Source organism: Mugil cephalus, chromosome 16 (genome assembly GCF_022458985.1).
Source record: "Mugil cephalus isolate CIBA_MC_2020 chromosome 16, CIBA_Mcephalus_1.1, whole genome shotgun sequence".
NCBI classification, from domain to species: domain Eukaryota; kingdom Metazoa; phylum Chordata; class Actinopteri; order Mugiliformes; family Mugilidae; genus Mugil; species Mugil cephalus.
In genome coordinates this window covers 7,723,193-7,749,815 of record NC_061785.1, presented here as the reverse complement: position 1 = coordinate 7,749,815, position 26,623 = coordinate 7,723,193, and the positions used below count along the sequence as shown (strand labels likewise).

General features: G+C 42.0%; 1 protein-coding gene across 7 annotated transcripts in view; it reads right to left on the bottom strand.

Annotated features, from left to right (window-relative positions):
- Positions 1-26,623, bottom strand: part of dock1 (dedicator of cytokinesis 1) — a 194,847-nt gene that overhangs the window by 150,627 nt on the left and 17,597 nt on the right. For 4 of the 7 annotated variants that reach the window (XM_047608341.1, XM_047608343.1, XM_047608342.1 and 1 more), the window contains exons 2-14: positions 19,956-20,039; positions 19,571-19,611; positions 19,427-19,482; positions 18,737-18,833; positions 17,362-17,510; positions 16,636-16,771; positions 14,978-15,135; positions 14,158-14,239; positions 13,380-13,515; positions 10,601-10,673; positions 7,672-7,811; positions 3,317-3,442; positions 2,293-2,417 (exon numbers count right to left, since the gene is read on the bottom strand). In XM_047608341.1, coding sequence (XP_047464297.1) covers positions 2,293-2,417; positions 3,317-3,442; positions 7,672-7,811; positions 10,601-10,673; positions 13,380-13,515; positions 14,158-14,239; positions 14,978-15,135; positions 16,636-16,771; positions 17,362-17,510; positions 18,737-18,833; positions 19,427-19,482; positions 19,571-19,611; positions 19,956-20,039 — 1,403 coding nt within the window. The remainder of the gene's footprint in view (positions 1-2,292; positions 2,418-3,316; positions 3,443-7,671; positions 7,812-10,600; positions 10,674-13,379; positions 13,516-14,157; positions 14,240-14,977; positions 15,136-16,635; positions 16,772-17,361; positions 17,511-18,736; positions 18,834-19,426; positions 19,483-19,570; positions 19,612-19,955; positions 20,040-26,623) is intronic. The other 3 variants (XM_047608345.1, XM_047608346.1, XM_047608347.1) reach the window with 1 other exon arrangement.

The following is a 26,623-nucleotide window of genomic DNA, read 5'->3' as shown; positions in this document are numbered from 1 at the left end:
TACATTAATCCGTTTCAGCCCTTTATAGATTGTATACTCTTATTAGTTTGGGTATCGGTGCCAAAGCTCATGCATCATACTTGCATCATCTCAAAAGAGAGAAGTGAGAGAACCCACTGGAGGGTCCTAATCACTCATGTGTATCATGTACAAAGATGGCTACGCTATAATAAGCTGGGGCTGCTGGTAAACTCTCAAATGGACCAGCAGACGTGGCAATCTAATTCTGACTGTACGAAATAAATACAAATGCAGGCAAACTAGAAAACGGAAACATTGTAAAGAACTATCTTCTACTGTTAATCTGTTTGTAAGATACTTCAAAAAAGTTGAACAGCATAAAACCCGGTACTACAAATGGTAATTTTCCAACAGTCCAACAAGGAGCCAACTTGTCTTGCAATGCTTGAAGGAAGCCAATCACAGTTATTACTGGAGATCAACCGATATGGATTTTTTTTTAGGGCCGATACTAATTTTTTTACATCAGCCTTGGCCAATGGCCAATACGTGATGACAATTTTTCGAGTCGATATTCTTCCTCCATGTACGTGATAGAAATGACACAATGATAAACAGGTAAAAAAAAGAAAAAAAAAGGGAGAGCACGAGTATTTTAAAGCTTCCAGCTGCACACACTCTGCAAGTGTGGGAGGGGCAATGTATGGGCTGCACAGGTCCACAGCGTCTGCAGCATCTCCAGCAGCACTGGGTTGCCTCTGGATGCCGGGATAAAAATATATGTATGTATCGGCGAACGCTAATGCCGATACCAGTAAAAGCCGCAAATATCAGCCCAATGTTGGCCAGCCGACATATCGGTCGATTTAGTGCAGTTATTACATAGTTACTTCTATAAACTAACATGTGCTGTTTTCCACTACTACTTTAATATTTTCTACCGTTTGAGGTGTTTTGTGGTTTAATGACACCTGAGTGGCAGTGGCATTTAATGATCATCCACTAAGATGATCGTGAAAACAACGCTAAGGATCGACTGCGTAGTCAGACGCTGCACCAAGCGAGAGAAGCCAAAGTGCATTACTACTTTGTGCTACTTCAGAACTGCATTTACAGTATAATCACCAGAGATCCTTTCACTTCCTCAGCCTGCTGGGCCAAATCACAGACAAAGCCTCTCAGTCTAAGACTAATGTGTATAATTGATGCGGCCAAGGGTGATGGAGCTCTCCTTGATTCACTGTTTGCAGGAAGACGCAATCTATCATTTGAAATGAATCCCGTCGTCATCCAAACACTGTTTATTAGCGGCATTAACTAACAAATCAACTTAATACAATATGTCTGGGAATAAATACTAGTTACGTTAACTAAGTGCAAAAAAATTACAATGTGGAGCCCCAAAAATGAAACATTATGACTGAAGAGTCACAGACGTGCATACTGTATGAGTAAACACCCATGCCCCAGTTCTTCCAGTGTGCTCCTCGTGTCCAACTGTGCTAAATCGCTCATATCCCTCATTAACTGATGGCCTCCGCAGAAGAAGAGATAACGTCAGGCAGGGGGTGTCAATAATTAAACATCAGAGAAAAGGGGTCAGACGAAACAAAAGCTTCATTACAACATTTAGCACGTAATTAAAAAGTAGAAAGATACTCAGAAGTGAGAGTTCATTTCTCTAGCTGTAGCTCGTGTTTAACTGTTTGCGTTTTATTAGGGAATTTAACGCAATTAATGGCATTAGGCTGCAACTGTGGATTTCCTACAAAGGTCCTCAAACACACATGACTAAAATCCAAATAGTTCATTTCTGTTAATCCCCCCCCAAAACTATAATTAACTACTCTCTGCAGCAAGACCTCTAAAGTCTCCCCAAATAAATTTACAATATTTTGAGTCAGCTTGCTAACAAACAAAAAGACAGGGGGGAAATTATCCTTCTAACTTCATTAGCAAAGGTAATTATACCAGAAGGAAAAGGCTGATTTCACACATATCTCATCACTATGCTGCCCACATGCTCGAGTCTGTAACTAGCTCTGACAGAGATAAAGCTCGATTCCTATAGCGGTGAGCCAAATTTTAGGCTACTCAATCAGCCACAAAGCACCAATATTGCATTCTGTCATTTCAGCCAGTATGGCCGGTGTATCACGTTGCTTTATAGGATTCCTGGTCAGTTAAGCAGCGTGCTGAGCTGTGTGAAATTAAAGAAAGCCCGCTAAATCACAGACTGTCTGAGAGACCGATTGGCCACAGAGCTTGTGTCTCGAATGCTGAGAATGAGCTGGTAAAACACCAAAAAGTACCGGGGGTCCTCAGTCATACCTCAAGTTTCTTGCCGTCCTCATCGTAAACAGACATCGTCACCTCGACGTTTTTCGGCGTCGTTTTACTCCCCTTGTCAAAATCCCCCTGGACCAGAGTCACGTAGATGTCGTTACGCACATCACCTTTAAGAAACAGAAAAAAGAAGTCAAGAAATCCTTGCTTTTCTTGAAAAGCTCACAATTTGTCCTATTTAATGTAGTAGAATTACATCTTGGGTGGGAGCTTTAAGCTTGTTGTCGCTCACAGGGCTGCAAAGTTAGCTCACTGAGAATGTCCGCTAGCATATCTGTTTTTCCGCATTTACCACGCCCACTTCCAATTTTTGAACAATCACAGAAAGTGTTGACCACATGAGAAAAACTTTAAGCCCTGTTGATGTATCGAGAAGAGAAGCCAAAGCAAGTAGAGCTCCCCCTTGTGGCTGGATGCTGTATAGGTCATAACCTACACTTCCTCTATGTTACACGTCAAATTATTTATTTTTATATTTTTTTCTAGGATAGTTTCTGTCATTTTAAGTAAGTAATATAATGTTGATTCATGTTCAAAGGTCAATTTTTTGGAGAAGCCAAGCAGTTGCCATGCCAATCGCTGCGGAAAGTGGTCCCATTGGATACCGACTCACTCCAAAGTTACAAGATGTCACTGCCCGAATACTCGGGAAAATAGCATCAGTTTGGCCATTGCAAGGAGGTGGGGACACATTGTCCATATTTATACAGCCTATGAGAACAAGTTGCAAGAATTCCCAAACGAGGGAGTCGCTTCTCGCTGACTATGTAACAGTCTTAAGAGGGTATTTGGCACAAGGTGCTTTAAGGCAGGCTTCAATCCATTAAATAACTAATGTCTTAATAAAACATTAATGAGGTATGCCATGTTCTTTTTCCCTCAATGACATTTTGTAAAGTCACAGATGTAAATTCTAAATCACTTTCTGAAAGAACATAGAGGTCAGCCAGTCAAATTTAAAAGTAGACTTTCAGAGACGAGCAAGGGGAAGCTGTTAAAGAGACTCCACCTGGCATGATAATTTCAGGGAAGCCCATCTTGCGAGCCACAGCTGTTGATCGGTCAACCAGGTGAGGGAAGTCCTTCCGAATCTGATGGATGTCTCCGGGAAGCAGCTTCAGAGTAACCCATAGGCCTAGAGAATGAAGGGATCGAGACAGCGTTATGACAGGGTAGAACGAAGAAGAACAGCGCCAAGAAAATATAAAGTTTTCTTCTTGCACTTTCAACGGTCAGTTAGAGTGACATATAACAGCTGGAGGCACTAAACAGAAGCTACCCTGAGGGATGTGATTAGGACAACATAATAACTCAGAATGCAACTGCAGGGTTTTTTTTTTTCATGCTCAGTTCAAAGTGTGGTGCAGTTCAAAGTGCATGACTACAGAGAAATCTGCAAAATCTCTTCATGCTGGCATGAATCAAGTGTGATAGATAGATAGATAAAGAAAATCACAGAATAAAATATTTAATGAATGTGGGTCCAGATGGCTAACGGGACATTGTGGTTCCTTTGAAGTGGGGTTGCATGAGGTACAAGTACACAAGTGCAGAGAAGCCAAGCAGAGCACAAGCGCCGAGGCTGAGGACGGGATCAGAAGTAAAACTTATTCTAGTGGGCCTTGAACGCACGCAGCCTTTGACAACAGGGATCTGGAGCCGTTATGTTAATCTCTCCAAAACCACCAGGCCAAACTGACAAGTAAAGTCACTTAGTCAAAGAAAACGGCAGGCGCTGGTTTAACGCTGTGCGACACTGGTGTTTTACCGCATTAATTTGGATCTGAGCTCAAGCAGGCTAACCGTTCCAGTCAGAGCTGAGGCAGAGACTTCTGTGTTGGGGATAGTAAAAAGACTATTGTTGTTAATGGAGTGCAGTGGCTTAGAAGACACTCGAGACGGCTCGAATGACTTCAGTTTCCAAGTAAAGCCAAAGAAATATTCTAGATAACGTGCAACTGATATACACCCATCAGCCACAACATTATGACCACTGACAGGAGAAGTGAATAACACCTTGTGACAATACAATGTTCTGCTGGAAAACTTTGGGATTGGACATTGGTGTGGATGTTACTTAGACATGTAGCACCCACCTAGACCGGATTACATCACTAGTCACATGCTAGCTGGGGAACATGCTAAAGGTAAGGCTAGCTGAATGGTTTTAGTAGTTAGTAGTAGGGCTAAGCTCTCTTGAAAGTCACACTTGGTGTCGTGGGCCTACCTTAACGAAACATCGGTGAAGGGAGGTGCCCACTTAAAAACCCCAACGATGTGTCGCATACTGCCTACTCCTGTTGGCTAGGCTAGTTAGCTGGTACTTCCTTGTTGGTTGCTCATGGTAGCTGACGGTTAGCCTGCTGGTTATTTTCTTTTTTTTTCTTCTTTCTTTCAGTTGGACTGGGTTTCTTATTGTATTTTGTAGAGGGGAGAAGTGTTGGTTGACATGTAGTCGCATATCCCATCACTTCTTAACTACTGCTACTGGCTAGGCTAGTTAGCCGGTGTCTTCCCGTTGGTTGCTAGTTGGTAGGTTCTAAATGCGTTTTGCCTCAGATCTTGGCACAAGGGATTGTAACATTGCATCCTGTATAATAATGATTAGATCCCAAACTGATATCTCATATAGTATTTGTGGAATGATCCACTCCACTCATTGGACCCAAAGTCAACCCACTAACAACATCCTGTTGCCAGACCCCACAGGACACCCTCAGACGGCCCATGTCCAGGCTCTCATGACTCACAATTGTTTTGGAGGCACAAGGGAGACCCACTGCAGTTTATTGCTCCGTTTCTCTGCCAGGACTCCTCTCTGCACTACTGTAGGTAATACCCTGACTGTGGATAAGCACGACCTCATACAACCCCATTTTAAAGATAAAGAGGTATCCCTGTAATGTCTGTCTGACATTTACACTATGGTAGTGCAGATGTCAGACAGAGAAACTGGAGTAGATATCAGATGTATACACAGACATGGTCTATTAAGCCTCAGCATCGTATACTGGTACTTTGATTCCAAAGAAAACAGTCCCGCATATCTAGACTCAAGCTAAATAGAGCTAGAAAAAAGAAGAACTGCAAAGTTCATGATTATGTCCCAAACACAGCAGCTTTCTTCTATAGGCTCTCTTTGTTTTTCTGTGAGGATATTTGCGGTAGAACGTTTGAATTGTTCTGCATTCCCCAGACTTAAGTAACTGCTCTTTGGGTGTGTAGCTCAAGAGGAAGCGCTGCTTAAAAGTCTGAATAACTCTCAAACAAAAGGGCCTAAACACATTCTTCGATGATATTTTCAACAATTTCACACCAGCAGCTGCTCTTATTCTCCTCTGCTCGGGACTGAAGTGTCTTGTCTCTTTAATGGCGGTTGCTTGGTGAGCCAGCACCAGCTCTGTAAGCACATTTTTAAAGGTGTCATCACTCCCTCTTAATATACTCTCAGGGAAAACAAAGCAGCACAGTCGCACTTGTGAACCCTTAAAAAAAAAAAAAAAGGGCCCCCAATTAAAGCAGTGCGCTCGTTCACAGGCTACCAAAGCGTACGGTCCTTGTCAAACCGAAGAGGCTTCAACCACTTTCGCTTCACATGCCCCCATATTGTCATGAGTGACACATCCCTCACTAGCCTAGCTGGAAGCCTTTTGATATGCGAGCGTGACCGAAACAGCTGCGATCAGAGCTCAGCCGGTCTTCCCACTGCGGGCTGGAGCAGACCTGACATTTATCCAAGTACATCTTCATCGGGCATGACAATACCACGGAGACCGTCACGTTGTTGTTGTTCCCCCTTCCCGGCAGCGCACGTCCCTGAGATGTCTAAGGTTGTTCCTCTAACCACAAATGTCAAATTATTGATAAGTGTTTGCCTTTGCCGAAGATGCATCAGCTTAATTAACAGCTGGATGACTTCAGATACTGTAGTCATGGCGACAGGAGCAACTGTTTATAGTGTGAGGAGTGATCGTGTTATCCTCCAACTATTATTACAATTATGGGACTTCTTTGTAAGAAACTTTTTAAAGATTTAGACACATAAACAATGAAAAAAAAGTATAGTTAATAGCACAAATCTGATCAAATCTGGCCTCATGTAAATTTACATGGTAAATTTACACCAATCAGGAATAACATTATGACCGCTTGCAGGAGAACTGATAATTGTGACGATTCACTGTTCTGCTGGGAAACTTTTGGACCCGGCATTTGTGTGGAAGACATTTATCATCCACCTACACCAGACCAGGCACCCCCACCCCATATTAATGGCACTCCTTGATGACAGCAGCCACCCCCAGCAGTTTAGGAACAACTCAAAAAAACATGAAAAAAAGCACAAGGTGTTGACCTGGCCTTCACATTCACTAGATCCCAAACCTAGATCCCTCTGTGGGATGATCCACAGAGGCCCCTCCCCTCAACCCTTAGGACCCAAATGTCCCCACCAACCACATCCTGTCCACAGAAAACCCCTCAGAAGGCTCGTGTCCATTCTCTGAATTGTTTTGGAGACCTACACAATAGTAGGAAGGTGGTCATAATGTTATGCCTCATACTTGTACTTGTCTAGAGATCAGCTCCATACTGCTGGCAATAAGAAAACTCAAAGTTAAAATCTCACCTTCAGTTTTTTCCTTTCATCCTTTCTCCTTTGCTCCCTGATTTGGCATGAAATTCTAGTCTGTTGCATTTTTATTTTTAAATCTTGTCACAAATTTAAGAACAGAAAGAAGAATATCTGAGCAGATCTTAACTAAGGGATCCCACAATCTAACTGCACATAATGAGCATTTAATGAAATGAATGACATTTTATCGATAAAGGTTTGACAGTACTATACCATGTCATGTCCTGGGGCCTCATGTACAAACGGTGCGGCGTGCGCTCAAAAACGTTGCGTGCCGTCATTTTCACGGCAAAATTCAGATGTGCCAAGAGTGAAATGACCATGGAAATGCTCAGAGGTGATGTCAGAGGTCGTCTGTGATCTTAATCTCGTGCAATTTGACCATGTCCATAATTTAATAATAAGACCAATTACTACAAATTAAGAACATGGCCCTAATGCTGTGAAAAATTCTCATAACACAGAGGTCCTGAGATAAAACTAGAACTAGAACAAATGAGTGTGTGGAAAAGGAGGTGTGGGGTGCTCCACTTACTTCCACGTTGACTAGGACACAAAAGAAAAGTGCTTGGACTCATGTGTACGTACAGACTCTTCATACATCAGGATTTTTGTTAGAGCAGCGTTTTCTGGTTTTGAGCGCACGCAGCATTTTTAGTAGGAAGTCCACGCAAGTCTTTGTACATGAGGCCCCTGGTCTTTGGTTCCCGTGTCCGAACTTTGCACCGTACCTTGGCCCTTGTGATTGACCTCTTTGGCGGTGATGACTTTGTTGATGACTGTCTGGAGGAAATCGTTCTCCCCCGCCACCCTGGGTGAAAAACGGGAGATGTTCAGCTGCTTGTGGCGAATGGCATCGTCCAGCGCTAGCCTGCAGTGTGCACACAACGGGCAAAACACCACGGAGGAAGAGAGGAGGAAGAGATGGTGGAAACGAGAGGAGGAGCGGGGGCAGGAAGAGCCACAGAGTGACGGTCGTGAGAAGGGGAGTGGGGTTAAAATAGAAAGACAGAGAGAGAGACACACCAAAGAGTGATGCGAATGCCATGACAGACACAAAGCCACTTGTTAGCAGTTAACAGTGAGGCAGGATGGGTAATGAAAGAAACACAGGGAAACCATCATTTAGGAAATTCAGATGGCCCAGGCACTGAATCAGTGGGAAACTTGCCCACAGTCGGCGTTGAAGTGTTCTCAAAGCAGAAAACTTCCAGGCTGTAAAACCCTAGAACACATCCAGCGTCAGAGACACACACTGTCACTCAACTTTGGGTCAAAAAAAATAAAAAAATAAAAAACACAGAAGAAAACGTATCTCCTTTTCTGCGGTGCTTTGTGTGGACTAAGCAAACAAAATCACTGAACCGGCTCACATAAGAAAGTGGCAGATGCGTGGCAGCTGTCAGAGAAATGTGCGCATGGAAATGTGATGGCATCGGCAGCGTGGAGGATTCGGAACAAGCAGAGGGAGGAGAGCGCGGAGGGCGATGGAAGCGTGGAGGAAACGATAGAGGAGCTCTGACGCCTCTTCGGCGGCTTGAGCCCGAAACCAGCCCAAGCAGGGACATTAAGAGACTGACAGCAGAGATTTGTACATCGGTGGGAAAAAAAAAAAAAACATGACAACACACGCAAGTTTTTAGAAAATATTATTGGATCGATTTTTGAAAATGCTACGACGGGCCCAGTGGGTTATTGAAAGGGGATTCAGGAAAATGCTGGAAGAACATAAATTCAGAAACGCAACTAAAGCTACGGTTTTAACGCAGCCCATAATTATGACACTGTCCCAACTATTAAAAACTATTTACACAGTGCATTTCATATCAGTTCGTCTTTAAATTACCGTAATAACGTGGCCAAATGGCAGCAGCCTGTGCATCCTAACACTTAGTCATTATTATTTTTGCTAATGTTTAAGTCCTTTGTTTGCAGTTAGGACACATTCTCCTAGCTTCCTAAATTTACTCTCCATCTTTCCGACAACAGTGACTTTGATGAAACAAAAGGAGGCTTGGATGATGCATTCATTAAAACTCAGAAATTTCACATTCCAACTTGGAAAATTCATCTTCCGATGTCACAGCGTTCACGTTGAGAGAAGAAAAAGTAAGTTTGGTATATTGTTACCGTTTGCTGAGAATTAAAATATGTGCAGAAACTATTTATTTTTATTCTGGAAGCAGTAATTTCCCAAGTTGTCTTGAATGCAGCATGCGGATACAGACGTCAACCTAGTTTTCCAAGACCCACCCTACTTCTGATTGGCTAGTGATGTTAGCATGGAGAGGGAAAGCTGTGTTACTCTCATTCTGTTGGTAGGTGAACTAAACTGACTGCTCAAACCTGACAATATCCCACAAGTTTTGTGTATTTTCTTTGTTTTTTTTCTAAATGTTGACCAAACGCCCCACACCAGAGATCCAACACGGTGCCAGAATATTTTAAGTGTACATTAATACTGAATATAAGCTCTTGAGGCGTGGATTTCTATAGACAAATGTAAAATTAAATGAATTATCAGCGAATCAAACATATTGTAAAAAACTGTTGAATTTCAGGGGAGGGGTGCTTTCAGGAGCAATAGGAAAAACAACGCAAGCACAACGTTGATTGAAACGTGAAAATATATTTCCGATTTGTTGCGAAACCACGGTGGAGTAATTAGAACCAGCCAGGTCGTCATAGTTTTTCCATTGTGTGGGAACAACTTGATTCACACATTCATTTATTTTAGGTCATTTTATGTTTTTGTCTGATTTACAGGAATGAAATAAAACAGAGCAAACCCACAAATCCCCACATTTTAGGCGAGAGGGAATTCGTTTTTTTCAGCTAATCGATCACATCAGAACAACAGGAAATATTCCCACACACGCGTCTAAATCTAAATGTGAATCCGCGCTCCTAATTAAGCGGCTTTCGGGAAAGCAACAAAACTGTGCCAAGGAGATTTTGATTTATCTGGTCCACTTCTGAGAGCTATTTCCATCTCTGCTCGGATGCCAGGAGTCTATCCAAATCACATCACTGTGTCAAGCGCTCTAAGCGGCTCCTTCGCTTCTTCTGAGGCGCTCCTCTGCAGACCTTGACAGCACGTGCGCTAATGGATGGGGGAACTGCTATTTTTCAAAAGTTACTCCAGCTTTGCAGTGGCGAACATTCACACTAGGACATAAATAACTCCTTGTAGGCCCCCGTTCTTCTCTTCACACTGGAAGGCTCTAATTTCCGTGATTTATGCCCGCGGATAAAGCCGTTAAGTGAGGTGATCTGCCAGCTAAACTGCCTGAATCTGAAGCATTTTCAATTATGCAGGAAATCACGTTAAGGGAAAGGTTACTCTGACTCTGTACGCCGTCCTACAAAAATGGTAACAGCTAATGAGATTGCCTTAATTGAGTCAGCAGGGAATAGAGGGGGGGAGTGCTAGTGTCTTAAAACCCCTGCTAATCTGGTGTCAAGGATTTAAATAATTTAAAAAACAAGAAGTAAAAATCCAACCGCTGCGTCTCCAATACACCGGGCGTACTCGAAATCAGTGAAATAAGTACGAGCGGGAACAAATCAGCCTCTCTTATTTTATGAGACATCATTCCAGTCTTAAGGGAACTCTACGCTGGATGTGATTTGTTTTGCGCTGCAGCACAATGTACTTACGGCTGAAATGGGATAAAGTGCTGCTTGTCCTCATCGTCCATTTTGCCTGTTATGATGTCGGTGACATCCATTACTGTGGGGGGAAAAAAGGAGGGGGAGAGTGAGAGAGAGAGAGAGAGAGAGAGAGAGAGAGAGAGAGAGAGAGGGTTAAAACGTGCTCAAGGCCTGTAGTGTATCAGAGCTGTGAAAGAGATACAGATAACTGCATGGTAAGGACACATCAGGGGGATGAAAGCAGTCCCTGCCAATGCTGGCTCTTCTTTGATGAGGACTAATTAAGGCAGAGGCTGAGCTACGACGGGAAAAATCACATTTGGGGGGGGGGGGGGGGGGGGGGGGGGGGGCGGCACTCTGTCACGGCAAGCAGATGAAATCTTTTGAAGTTAACGACGTTGCTGATTTCTGTATAGCAGTTACAGCAACGTGCGCAGCAAGATCTTAGGGTCTGTTCAGATCTAGTTTTAAGATCCGATGCGGGCTACCCGATCGCAAGTAACCGGCTTTAGGTTACGCGTGTTCGCCTTCAGATCTGATCTCAGTTTGGCATCATCTGGGGCGAAGCAGAATATTTTAACAGCTGATGGATCGCTACCTCTGCTCCAGAGTCAAGAACATCTCTCCATCTATGTCCGGGCGGTATACCGGTTCATACCGAACAACGATATATATGTAATCAAATACACCATTTAATTACACAGCATTCAGAACGCTGCACTGTGACACACCGTTTCAGACCGGACTATTACGTCACTGTGAGTTGTGGTAAAGATTGAAAAATCTGAAAAATGAAGCGGCAGACGTTGCTGTGACGTTGTTTGAATTCTTTTTTTAGGGTAACTAGACGTCCCCGATTTCTGCAGACAGTCCCAGTAATGGATGAGCTGTCCCTTGGCTAAAGTTGTTGTTCAATTTTAGCTTTTTATGAATGAGAAAAAAAATGTTGCGCGCAGACTACAGTTATTACGGTAGCCTCTGCTATTGACATTACCGACATAGAAGTTTAAATATGTTTAAATATGAATAAATATGTCAAAATAAATTAAATCGTAATTGTCGATTGTTTCTTTATTTCATTTTGATAACATTTATTTTATCTCGGAGCTGTAAATGTCACAAGATTATTAATTATTATTATTAATCTGACTGATGAACATCTGGTCATTATGTGGTTTTTAGACGCATGCCAGAGGACTGCAGTTTAAAATTAGCCTGTTGGCTAACAATGGCTCATTTACAGAAATGTTAATTAATGTCCTTTTCAAATAAATAAATAAATGAAATGAAGTCATTTCCACATTAGCAGACATTGCTAACACGGGGCCATAAACACCAGTTTCAACATGTGATTATGCATGAAAAAAAAATATCGTGATACCGTCAGAGTTTTGTAAAATACCATGATATACATTTGTGATCATACCACCCAGCCCTACCTCCACCCTGACGTTAATTAAACCTGCACAGAACCCAGATTATAACTGTAAGCTTCCATACGCACTGTAATCTCTGCTAATAAAGGTAAATAAAGACATCAAAGATTATTGAGGGAATACTTAACCACAGGCTGCTCCTCATACATCGACACGGCTGCATCAATAATTAACACAGAATCCGACTCGTGTTCTCACCGTAAATAATTAAATTTGTAAATTCTTACTTAGAGTTATTTATTTTTTAGCCAGCTAACTGCTACAAGGACAGAATACTTTAAAAGGCTCTCGTTACCGATTTCTAGGTGAATGAGGCAGAATTCTGATGCAGGACGAAAACCACCAAAGGAATGTGGACACATGTGAGCGATACCATCAAATGTGGTCAAACAACGGATCACTCAAATGCGATCTCGGTGTCTTTTACGTGATCAGATCTTGATGCAAGATCTGAACAGGTCCTTAAGGTGAAGTCACATCTGGCTTTGTCTAATAAATATAAAGCCAAGTAATCCCACAATACACGAGTGTGATGCTGCAGTCTGATGGTGCAATGTTGCACAAAACAGGATGATGTCACACCAGTATAATAATGGCTTCCTTCTCCACAGTGCAAGAGGTGTAAAGGAAACTTTTTTTTTTTCTTTTTGCAGAGTGTTCAAATTGGAGTTTAGAAGCCTGGCTCGCTTACAGACAAACAGGAAGCACATTCTTAAAGTTGCCTGGTGCATGAATTACAACCGCAGTGATGAGACAAGGGAGGTATTTTAAGTGGGATCGCCTCTACTTCGTCACCCCAGAGGGAAGGGGTCAACCTTTTTATGGTGCTTTACGACTGCGCCTATAAATGAGCAAAATCTCGAAAATCAAGCTTTCCATCACGCTGTGTACGGCAGCAATAATGATTATGTCTAAAGATAGGGCATCATAAATCAGGCTGTCATTTACCTTCACTTCAAGTGGCACTGGAGGAAAAAAGGCTGAAAGAGGGGCATAATTTTCTCTGTTGGATTAGTGTGGGCAAAACGCCAATCTAATTAGTTTACGAAACAGCTGGCAGGTTGCCAACAGCAGATAACTCAAACTCTAAATCTCCTCTCTCCATTTCAGCTGGAGACTCTTTATTTTAGCCAAATATATTTATTCACCCAAGCAAAGACTTTAGCACAAGACTAACTTTTAACTAAGAGGCAGATCTGTTCCTCAAAACTATTCGCGCTGGCATGTTCTGAGATAATCAGTCTTTCAAAAGGCAACTTCTAAAAATTCTGACTACAACATGACTACATGCGCCGCGCAGATCTTTTGAATGCCAGGTTATCACGGAGTCTCTTTGTTGTCTATCTTACCTGCCACTCCAAAGGGTCTTCTCAGACCCGACGTCAGTTTCTTGGTGTTGTTGTCTCGGAGCTCCATGCGCCCCACTCTGACAATCTGACACACAAAGCTGATCTTCTCTCTCTTCAGATCTTCACTGCCTAAGTCCTAAGGATGGGGAAAAGAAAAGGTTATGAAAAAAAAAGTTAGGATTTTGATGAGAGTAAAACAAAAAATACTTGGAAAATACATTCAGATTTAAAGCCAGGTCTGGAAAAGTTGCACAGGAAAGAATACCGGAAAGACTACAACCAGCGGCCAGTTAGACATTCTGCACCTCCGTGCCAGCAGGTGGCAGTAGTCTGTTTTCCACATTCAAAGGGAGAAGACAAAAGATGTACTATTACAGGGGTTCAGTAGGTGCTACAGGTGCGAGACACAACAGCTCTCAGAGGGCCTGAGCCTTTAAGCTATTTCAGTCCTAAAGTGCTGAAAAACATCTCATCGATTAATAGCACTTCCTAAGCTAAAGATGAGTTTGTGTTAAAGGCAAACTTTGCCAAGTCATTTCCCGTGGGCAATACCCTCCAAAACTAGAGTAGTGCTCCCAGTGGGTGCACACCAGCCCTTCTGTCCTTGGGCTTCCATTAGATAGAGGTCACGAACAAGAAAGCTAAACTCTTTCTGGAAAAAAAGCCTGACAAACACAGGCTCCCACATGCCTCATAACATGGCTGAATTAACAGTGACACACACAAACACACACACACACACACACACACACACACAAAACCAGTCAAACACACTTACCGTGAAGACCGCCCTCAGGTTATGAAGCTGGTCTATGTCTTTCACCAGACCCGAGCTTGACCATTTCACCAGGTAGTTTTCACTGTTGAAGACAGTTTATTGAGGGGGACATTTTAATCTGTGTCAGAACTTTTTCATAATCGCACAGAAACATCTACAACACAGGGAATTTGGAAATTTCGATGAACTGCATTAACCACAGATTCCTTGAAAGCTGCATGCCTGAACGATAATCCTAAAATGATACTGCGTGGGAAAGAAAAGGTATGACTGATGCTGAATGCACAAGACATAGTGTGTGTGTGTGTTCTTGTTCAGCTATCTTTCTGAGGATACAGAGTTTTACACCAACGGATTGAGGACATCTGTGCAAAGTGGATTTTGGACAGTCCTCGAAAGATTTGGTTACGGTTTGGATTAAGTTAAGGGTTAGGACTGGGCACTTAGTGGAGATGGTTAGGGTAAGAGGCTATGGATACATGTCCCTACTGTCCCTACAAAGACAGCCATACAAACATGCATGATCTTGTACAGGTGTCCTTATGGGGACTAGTTTGAGTTTTACATCATGGCAGCGAGGACATTTGTGCAAATGAGGACATTATGAGCTTCATTTCTTTACAAGGCTGTGGTTAGGACTGGGATAAGGGTTCGGGTTCAGGTTATACACTTGGCTGAGGTGGTTAGGGTTGGGGGCTTGGAATGCTTAACACTGATGAATGTCCTCACAAAGATAACCATACTAACGTATGTGTGAGAAGGTGAGAAAAACAAAACAAAATGGACACAGAGACAAGTGAATATATACTCATGGATTTACCTGATGAACTTGGAGTCCACTGGGTCGTAGAGTGACATCAGGACCTCGGCATCCTCGCCAATCTTACACACCACGTTCTTTAGCGTCACGAAGAGGGCAAAAGCTGGAGTGGAAGCAAATTTTGCTTGCCTGGTCAGGTCAATATTCTGCTTCTGAGACTGTCGGAGGAAGCAGAGGTATCGCAATGATCATCATGTATTCTTTCACAGCTTCTGACACAACGAGAAGGGCTGAGCAATTTGAACAATGAGTTGGGATGAAGAAAGCAGGGCACAGCTACAAACTCAATTAGTTTGACGGCTTTTTTGTATTTTTAATAAGTTAAAAATCTAGATTTAACAATAATTAGGAATCTTTACATTCTCTTGATATCCAGATCGACACCTAGAGTCAAAGGACGTTTTGCGTGATTCCTTGGATGCCCTTCAAAATTATGCTGAGGCCTCATCATTAATATTTATCGTGTTAACTTGGACACTTTCTTATTGCCCATGAATATGCAATAAAGACCTTTTGAAAGAAATGGTCACTTAGGTTGAGACCACATAACTGCAGGACTCTTAGTATCTAACATATACTTTTAACTGGCATTCAGGCAAAGGTCGCCATTGATATGCCAAGTGCAATAGATTGGGATTTGAGCTCTTGACTTTCTGATCATTCCAAGAGGGACAATCCTGTTAATCATATTCACCACTTTAGTTAAAAGTTTTAACATACTAACAGTCACTAATTAGCACTGAACACAAAGCACAGTCGATGCCACATGGTCATTAATCAGAGCACTTAACAATAGGTAAATTTAACTTGATAGCACTACATAAAAAAATAAGGAATCACCAATTGAGTAGATATGGGAGAACTTAAACATATGTCTTGAATTTTAGTTGTTCAGATATTTCAGATTGGGCCAAATATACAATGTGATCAAGTTTGAGTGACATCTCTAAAGCCACAACCCTCATTTTATCATGGACAAAATGTTGATCCCATGGTACTGAAAGGGTTAACAAATATGGTGTTACCGAAATAATTAGCTTGCACATGTGAAAAGTCTTAATGCTATGGAAACTGTTGGCTTATTTCGATAAGATCTTGGAAAGAAAAGTCCCCATTAATGAATGGGGTGAATTTAAAATTACAAAAAAATTGTACACTCCTACATTTGTCGCACTTTGCAATTCACAAAAAAAAAAGCAGAATCTGGAGGTTCAACATTGTACGACCATCCCAAAGAACATAAAGAGGAACCTGTCTCTGGTGCTACCTTTTACTATTGAATAACTGATACATTCTTGTGGCTGTGTTCACATATATTACCTTTATCTTTACTATCTAGAGCACATGATCTATACAAAATTGAAGAAATTTCAAGATTCCTTGTCAAAGTCAAAAGAAGCCAACAGATTCCAAGTGATTCACTAACTCTGGCACATGGCTGCAGAAAGAGCAGAGACGCTCTGATTTATTCTCTTAATTCAAATACTGTAATTGTGAACTTAACCATAGGAGATGCAATGAGGCGGAAAGATGCAATGATATTCAGATGACAGTGTTTACTGCGTTCATTCCCACTGCACACTAATCGGTTATTTTGATAAACTATCTGGATAAAGAACAGAGAACAGAGATTTTTTGCTTATCTTATATGTGCCCACCTTCTCCTCTTGGATCCGGTCCTCGATTTGTTTGGACGCGGCCTCGTGAGCTCGGAACAGGCTGATGGTGCTGGTGAGCTCCGGGTCCAGTATGTTTCCATCTTTGTCTCTAACCACGAGATCGAGATCCAAGTACCTGAACAAAATTGGGGAGGGTTAACAAGCGCCAAGACCCACAAAGATACAAGGCTACTGTTGAATATCTGGTTCCATTTCACAAAATGATTAATCATTAATCATGTGATATCACGTAATATTCCCTCAGGTCCATAGTCTTTCTTTCAATGCTTTTTTCTTTTCTTTGTCATGCAGGGAGTCAGGGGAGACAACAGCACGCTGCTTACACGCACTCAATGGATTTCATAAGCTCATCTCTCCCTGCTTCTCCCAGACAAAAGCCATTTTTCTACCTGACCAAAGGTTTAAAGTTTCATCACAGCAGAATAGAGCTTCACAATTTTCCTTTTTTAACCGATTTTCTAGGTCCACTGCAGACATAACAAGAGCTGTCATTTCATGATGGAATACAGTACAGTTTACTGGAACTAAATCGCTCCAGTTTGTTCTCAAGCTAAGTGATGACCTGTCATTTTCTATTGACCGACACTGTTGACCTATTCCAACAAGAGTCATTTTTCCAGATCGATCTGAGGATAAAGGGACATAACCGGTAGGGAGGGAGGGAGGGAGGGATGAGGCTAAACGCTCTAACTTCTTGATCCTCACTTGTTGCCGTAGTCTATCTTGGAGGTGACTTTCTGCTTGAGCTCAGTGAGCTCGTCCTGCGGGAGCGTGCCAGACAGGATTTGGGAACGCCATTCGATGAGGTCGTAGATCATGTCACGGACAGAGTTGAACATCTCGCGCTTGTCCCCCTGTCAGACAGAACAGCAGCTTAGACACAACAGGAATATTTATCGTACTCTCTCTTTGTCACTTGCGCATGCATGCTATGTAAAAAAATATAGTGATGCAGCAGCAAAATCAGGAAACTGCTGCTAACCACTGCTTCGCAAGTGTTTCAGGAGGAAGGCGTCATGTTGTTCTGATCTCTATCCTCAAAAATAGTGAAAATAGATTAACCCTCCTGTTGTGTTTGTTTTGCAGGAACAACAATGACGTTCCTGCAGGGTCAACATGACCCAGGGCGTGGGTAATTATCTAAAAGTGTCAGAAGCCACAATAACCTCCATAAACACTGTTTATCTCATTATTAAATCCAGTACTAACCATTTCATCAATATTGATGAATAAATAATTATAATAAAATGCATTTTTTCACTCTACACTGGAAATCCCTACATATAAAATACAACAGTTTTAATTGACAGTGTTTTTTTTTTTTTTTTTTTCAAATTTATTTTGCTGTTTGTTTTTTGTTTTCTTTTTAATGTGGGTCACGATAACCTCTTCTGTTCAGGGTCAAACTGAACCACTGACTCAAGACAAGTGAATCAGGAGGATTTGCAGATTTAGCCACTGTCTTTATTCTGTTTTTCTGCAGACAGCTTTGCCTGATGCACGTTAGGGGATAAGCACCACTGTAGTAAACCATTTTTTGATGTGAACGTCTTGCTCTCAGGAGCATGAACAGCAGCTTCCACATTTGATTCATAGTCAGAATAACAAGACCCAGAAATTACCTCAATATGATAACTGGAAGCATGCAAACGTTTTTTAACTAAAGGGTCAATATATAATTGAGTTTGACTTTTGAAGTCCATGGGTTATACCATGCATGCGTTTTTATTAAAAGTAAATAAAATAACGGTTTTATGTTCCTTATGACCGTGTCTTTACAAAAATCCATAGATATTTATTTTGGAATCAATCACTTATTAGAAGAATCTTTCTGTAAAAATGCCATGTTGACAACTATGACACCTGTCAAGTATGTTAAACTCAAAAAGTCCCACAATTATATATTGACCCTAAATATTTTATCAGAATAAATCTCTAACTAGTATCAATGAATAAAACAATCATACATTAAAAATTTTCATTTACACACTGTGTTACTGTATTTTCTCCACCATTTGGGCTGTACATCACACAAGTGTGTGTATGTATGTGTGTATGTAGGAAGGACAGGCTGGCTTACCACATATAAATCCCTCCATATTGTGGCCCATTCCCTCAGTGTGGTGGTAACCTCCTGGACCAGGGGCAACTCAGTGGGAATAACCGTCTCCTTGTGCCTGCAGCCACAGTGAATAAATCTTTACACAGGGTGTGTGTTGTGTGTCCTTCCTGTCCTTGCTTATCCAGACGGAGGAAAGACGGCGGGATGGTCCTGAAAATATCTGTCTCTTAAGGAGTACCATCTCATGTCAAATCCTCACATGATCAGCTGTTAATATTAAAAATGTCAACTGTTGAATTTACTGGTGACTGTTCGCAAATTTGTTAAAATCCATTATCTTTAATTCTGCAAAGACACATCTGTCAGTCAATGTTGAATCCAGTGACATTGAGGGTGTAGCTTTGTGTTGTGCACGAAAAATCCGAGTAGACAGATTAAAACAAAACAGTTGTGCCACACACGTCACATCATATCAAGTGCCGACCTTCCCGCTCAAACAAGCGCCGAGGACATCTACGCGCAACTTAGCTTTCATCACGTCGACACGCTTTTCAGGAGGTCAGAAGATAAATTAGGAGGTAAAACTTTTTATGAGTTTGTGTCCACATTCAATATCCATCAGTGGACGTAACATATAGACGCTGGTTTTATTCAATTGATCAATAAAAAAATTTGTAAAATTTCATTCCAAAGTGCAGAAATACTAACCCACTGCCCTCGACTGTGGCCTCTTTCAGATGTATGTAGCAAGCAGGAAATACGCCCTGCAAGAAAAGGAAACCAAAATATAAGCAACGTTATAGTAAGGAAACCGCAGACGTTGAAGAGATGGGAAATTGAAATTGCCCTCACCTTTTTGGACTTCCTCCTCAACCTATGGCCTCTGTACCAGTCTAATGGAGAAAAGAATCATTTATTAAGCGTGAGCTGTCTTTTCCACACGCAGAAAACATGGAGAACAAAACCGCCTAAAGCGTAATTAAACTAAACACGTAGTTTTACAAACTACTTTCTAATAAAAACTGACTTGAGGAGGAAAATAACGCCGAGAGCAGGTCATGCCTTTCACAAATAAAAACAGCAGACAGCAAGGCTGCAACAGCCTGCGTTGTCTTATTAAACACACAAGCCAGAAATTTGACAAAACGGAGGCGGTATTAGTGATGACAAGGGAGTATTGTACAACACTGGCGCGTCAGCTCTGATCACGCGTGGCATCAGTAAGCCCCGCTCTCACCTTCATACGTCTCAAGTATGTGCACCGTGTCTCCGATCTGCAGTGACAGCTCCTCCTCTCCCCGGGCGTCGTAGTTATAGATTGCTGGGGGAAGATGAGAGAGGACAATATAAGAGGAGATATTACAGGAGGGGAAAAGGGGCAATAAAGCGCTTGTCTCCCTTGCGGCGTTAATTGTGCACTATGTGTAGTAGTAGAGACGTCACGTGTGTACAGGATGTCCGCCCACGCCATCTGACACAGTGACGGCTGGGCCTGGCCGTATCCACGCTGTAATATAAACACATTTGACCGCCTACTGAAAAAGAAACTAATAACGGCGGATGAGGCCAAAACGACAGTAATGACAGAGACAGATAGGATGGTAAAATGTTACACTGGTACTGATTTCATCATCAAGGTTCTTGTTTTTCTTCGCTAGACAACACCACACAAGCACTGATGACACAGATTATGTAAACGCATTCAGTCAGTTTACATGCACAGCTTAATCGAGCTATGCTCAAAATTCGACTTTCTGAATGCGGCCCTTGTTCCAGTTCACACGCAACCGAAAAAACAAATAACTGACGGGAACATGTCCTCCTCCTCCACACTAGGGGGCGATATGCAACCTTTTCAGCGGGTTAATGGGGGCCAATTTGTAGTTGACCGTCAATTCAAAAAACAACCAGTAGGATAGTAGTACAGCTTTTTTATCCTCGTACGTGATGTGCGTGCTACTTATTAGGGCTGTGCATATCGATCTGAATATCAATAGTGTCGATACCAAAGCGGTATCGGATCGATACTAGCCTGATGAGATTGAACCTTTTGTTACAGTGTCTCATCTATATGTTCAGTAAATTACTCCTCAAGAGCTCATGAAGCTTCTCTCTAAGTGTGTGCGCATCAGGAGCTTCACCATCCATGGATAGAGTTTTACACTCAAATCCTAGCATCACAGTGGCATCGCACAGCTGGAAATGATGCCGTTATTGAAATGCGCCAGTACAATTACACGGGATGCAGACCCACTTCTTTGGTGGAAAAAGAATGAGTCAACATTTCCCTCTTTGAGCAATTATTAAATTCATCATTACATTGTTGCTTTAGTTTAATGACTTTATATTTCATTGTTGTTTACATTGTTATAGTTATGTTTTTGTTACATTGTTCCTTTTTCTTATTTTGGTGTGCAGTGGTGGTTATATTGTAATTACTTAAGAAAACCAGATTTATTTGCTTAAAATATTTGTCTTTGACCATTTTATCATAATCAACTAACTAAAAGGGAAAATTACCAAGTTATTCAATGATCATGACATGTCAAGAAAAAGTATCGGTATCAGGGATACTATCCCTGTATGTACTTGGTATCGCATTGATACCAAAACTCAGTATTGCCCATAAGATGTGCGCTATCCCTCAGGTGGGACCGACTTTTTTGGATGTTTTTGTTCCAGGGTTATAAGCCAGGGCAGCAGTTGTGGAGCATGTGCACATACGTTGTCTAGTTTAAACCAGATTAAGACATATACATGCCAGTGTAAATTGATTTCCAATTTTTCCAACATTATCTGGTTGCCTTAGTCATGTAAAGAGAACTCCGATATTAATTGGGGTAATGCATTTACATGCGCTTAAGTTGTCCAGATAGAGTAGGATTAAGGCAATGATTCGTTTTTTTCATGTTTATGTACTGACTGAGCATGGAAATTCGGCGTTTTCCCTACGTTTACAGCTTCAAGGGGGCAGGTTTTGGGAGGGAAGGACACCGACACAAACACTTTAAGGAATCATTGAGTTCACATGCTTCTTTTAATGATAGTAGTCAATATGACAACTCAACAGTTATTTGAACATTTGAACATTTCTTCTGAGTTTGTTTTCCCTGTGCGTGAAAATCTGGATGCCACACACAATACAGAAAGCAGAAGAGAATTATACGGCTAGTTTGTTTAATAAAAGGCAGGTATGGACCTGTTCTATAGGGTAGGTAACCCTGAATGACTTCTATTGCGATCTGGCAGGCAGTAGGGGAAACACTGCAATTTTACAGAGACCAATTAAGTTGCACGATTTGTAGAAAAGATACCTAAATAATGTAGCACAGTCACTTGAGCACCACATCAAAGAAAATGAACCAGCTTCCCGACCTCAACAAGAGAGCGTTATCAGCATTCGGACTATTACAGTAGTTTAATTGTTAGTTGGTGTTCAGAGTCTGGGAGTCATTGTTCACTCAGCATTTTTTTTTTTCAGACAAGCACTCAACAAAGACTCCCAGGAGCAGATGTTAATTGCTGTTATGGCAACATTGCTTTCCAGTGAAGTTGCAAGTTGTATAGACCATAAAACTAAATGATGTAGATTTCCATTTCCTCCTGAAGTGGGTGTTAGCAACCTTTTGTTGCTACATTTCAATTACAAGCAGCAAAAGCCGCTGAAGTTAAATCATAGTTGGCGTCTGTCTCCTCTAATTCATAGCAGACCAATGGTAAACAACATGTTTCCTAATTAGGTCCCTGCCGAATAGAGTTTTACATTTGTGATGCATTATTAGCAGCATAGGTTAAATTTGTAATGGGTGTGTTACACATTGTGATGATGTCTGAATTAAAGATGAAAAAAAAAATTGGCGAAGTTCTGTTTGTTATTGACTAATCAAAAGCATCAATATATCAGATGACGTAAAATTATTTGTTGCAGTTCTGTTAAATAAAAGAAAAATATGTTAGCAGTGAGTGAGCTATAAGAAGTCATCAAAAATCATATATAAAATATGATTTTTTTGTATACACCTATCAAGCATAACATTGTGACCACCTTCCTATTACTGTACGTGTCTCCCTTGTGCCTCCAAAACAGTTGTGACTCATTAGAGAAGGGAAATGGGCCTTCGGAGGGTGCCCTGTGGTGTCTCTCAATACAATTTTGTTAGTGGGGGTCTTTGGGTCCTATGGGTTGAGGGGAAGGGTCTCTGTGGATCATCCCACAGATACTTGATCAGTTTAGGATCTAGTGAATTGGGAGGTCAGGTGAACACCTTATGCTGTTCTTCATGTTTTTTTAAGCTGTTTCTGTGCGTGTGTTAGTGTGTCAGGCTGCATCCTGATGTGAGTGGCTGCTGCCATCAAGGAGTGTCACTGCTATGGGGTCGAGTCTGGTCTAGGTGGGTGGTACATGCATGTCAGGTCCAAATGTTTCCCAGCAGAACACTGAATTATCACAAGATGTTATTCACTTCTCCTGTCAGTAGTCATAATGTTTTGCCTGATCGGTGTATAAGCGTGATTACAATTTGGCAAGCAAAGTCTAAATGTGAAAGCCTGATGTGTAAGCATTGATGACATAAGCTGATAAACCGTCATGTAGGCCATTGTGTTTGATGTGTAGAAAAATGCCAAAAACTAATAACACATTCTTCAGGGGTAACATTCCCAAATATTTGATCAACAACTAAATTGCCAAACAAACTAAAACCCCTACAAAAAAACAGAACTTCTAAGCAGGAGTCGATAAAATGACTGTCAGGACTATTTTTTCTTGAAAGTCAACTAATACAACACAGGCTATTCTTTTTGAAGACCCTTTAACAAACACAACCTCACACATCCACTGTCAGGGTCAAAGTCAACTTTACTGTCAATTCTGACCTGTGCAACAAATAGACATAAACTGGCTGGTGCCACCCCTGAGTGGAAATGAAAATATAATGAACAGTGTAAATGTCACTGATGAAGAGTAAAACTGACAGAATCCTGTTGATCAGTGAAGGTTATGTAATAAAGAAAATAGAATCCTGACTGGTGACACTTGTTCTCTCAGTCAGTGAAAGGTGAAAACACATGTCAGTGTCAAACAACCATGCCCATTCTACACACGACACACACGCACAGAGTACACACAACTAATGCACTGGCAGTGACAGGGGCTGTTTGTATTGAGGAGGCGTCTGTGAGAAGCAGTCGCACAGGTGTGGGTCTATGAGCCTGGACCGCCGAGAGAATGCACGCAGAGCCACTTCAGCAGAGGTTTCCAGAGGTGAATGACTGCTTAATTAAAAAAAGGTCCTCGCTGCAGGCGATGGACCCTTCTCAGCATGCTGATCGTCCAGCGAGCGAATCAACCATTTTCTCCCACAATCCACCGCTCGGTCCCACCGGAATACCAAGTTGTTGCCTTTATATTTTTATGTGGAACAATTCTGGCACCTTTGATGCTGGGCAAAAATCATTTATGTATTCTGCTCATACACTGCATGTTTTCTTTCCTCGTAGCAGGTGAAGTAAACTGCCCTTTTCAGCCATTAGTAAGTCATTTAAATACTGTTGGTGAGTCCAGGTCTTTTGCCATTAGCCTTTGTTCATTCCAAATGTTACGTTTAACAGTTAATTTTTAATAACTACCAGATTATTAATTATCACGGTGGCAAAGTTGCTCTGAGAGGCACAGACGCCCAACAGGAAAAGGCCAACGAAGGCCATTACGCTCCACCTACGATTGAAGGTACATTCTGCATTCTAGGGTCTTCAGTGTATGTGCACTCAGGTTTGTCATTTGGACTTTTCATTTCTTTTGTTATGCATTAGTCTGCAGAGCTGAAGAGCCAGTCAGTCCCTCGCCATTAGGCTCTATTTACAATTCAACGGGCTCAATTGACCGAAAAGCCACAAATGAGAATCCGACAAGTGCAGACAAAATGACTTCAAAAAGCTAGGGCTGAGGGCCCAACGTTGGCCAATGGCTGACCACCAGCTTGGCATGTCGCAGCAATAGACAGTACAAATCCGTGCCACAGTACATCTATCAGGCATAACATTAAAACTACTGAAAGGAAGAGTAATACGCATTGACGATTTTGTGACAATCCAGTGTTCTGCTGGGAAACTTTTGGACATGGCATTCATTAGTGTGGATGTTACTTAGACATGAGCCACTCACTAAGACCAGACCAGGCACCTCTACACCATAGCAATGGGACTCCTTGATGAGTAGGATGCAGTCTGACACAGGCACACACACACAACAACAACTCAAAGACAAGCTCGAGACAAAAAACTGTCTTTGGGATGATCCACCCTCAACCCACATCACCCAAAGGCCGCCACCAACAACATTCTGTTACCAGACACCACAGGGCACCCTCAGAAGGTCCATGTCCATTCTCTGATGACTCAGAACTTTTTTGGAGGTACAAAAGAGACCTACGCAATATTGGGCAATATAAGGCAGCTTACAAAGGGCCTGTCGAGGTAATGGGTCAATGACAGCCGCAAACACTGTGAAAAAGTCGGGTTAATTTCAAAAGGTGTGTAATCCCAGAAATAATGACTTGACAAAAAACACAGGAACAATGGTCAGAGGCCGAGCAGACCCTCACCAACAATGACATTTCTGGGGCTGTTTTCTCAACACCACTGTGAGGTACAACGTCAGAAATGACAGCAAAGTTATAGGACACCTGTGTCAGCCTTTGACAGATTGTATCTCAAGGGCATGGCAGGGGCCCTCAGGCTACATGCGGCAAAACGCTCCATCGTTTCACGAATGGAATGAAATGCTAGGTGTAGCCCATTTCATTCAGCCCTGCTGTTTTGTTTTCTACATGATGCGCATATACACTTGCATATCCACAGCGTATTTCGTGATCCCCCGGAACAATCAAACAAGGCCGCAGAATCCACCAGAACATGCGCCACTGGCTGACAATAGAACAAAGACCCCAGGAAATGAATTCAATGGTACCACACTGAGATACAAAGGATACCTACAGGGGTAGAAAGCAACAAAACAATCTAAAGGGAGGTGGGATTAATCTGTGTGGAGGCATCAAAGTAGCCCAGTCACCATACAGCATGGTGCACTGAATTAAACGATCATTAAGAGGACCTAGATTACCCTGCAACACCATCAACTGCTGCATCTGTGTTTGTTTGGAACTAGGTCACAGGTCCAGCTGAAACATGGAGCTTCTACATGTCGTCACGAAATGAAAAACTGCCCTGCGATCACCGTCAATGAGGCTAAGACTCGTATAAAACAAAATGTGCGCTCAGAGAACCAGGGAAACCCTCGCCGGGCAAGACCTGCAATTACAAAATGAACACAAATGACACCCTGGGAGGGCGCTGACTAAATGATGACCATCAAACAGAAACCTCACATGCGAGGCAATGATGGTCCAATTTAATAGAGGAAGCGTAGCGATTCTCGTCACGTGGGGACTAAATGACAGCTCTGATTACTCATAAACCTGCATTTGCATCCGCGAGTAAACTGATGTCAATTAGGATGCAGTGAGGGAGAGAAAATCCATCAGAGGAAGAAGACGAAGAGGTTGAGGAAGTGGACCGTCTTCTCCCCAGAGTGTGAGCATGCAAATGATTTTGTGGAAACGGGATAAACAGTAGCATCATTTGCCCAGGACTCATTACCATACATAACCTCTTGCGTAAGACTGTGCAAACTCAGAAAACATTATCATCATAGGAAACGAGTTAGGAATCAGATTACAGACCTAGCCACTTAGCCGGCACACGTCAACGCCCTCTCCACAATTATAAGCAGCCTCATCTAAACACCGGACTGATTGTAATTCTACACTTTGGGCTCACTAATAACCTGCACTAATCCACGCAGAGTATAACATATCATTACACTCGGATGATAATACAGTAAGTTAA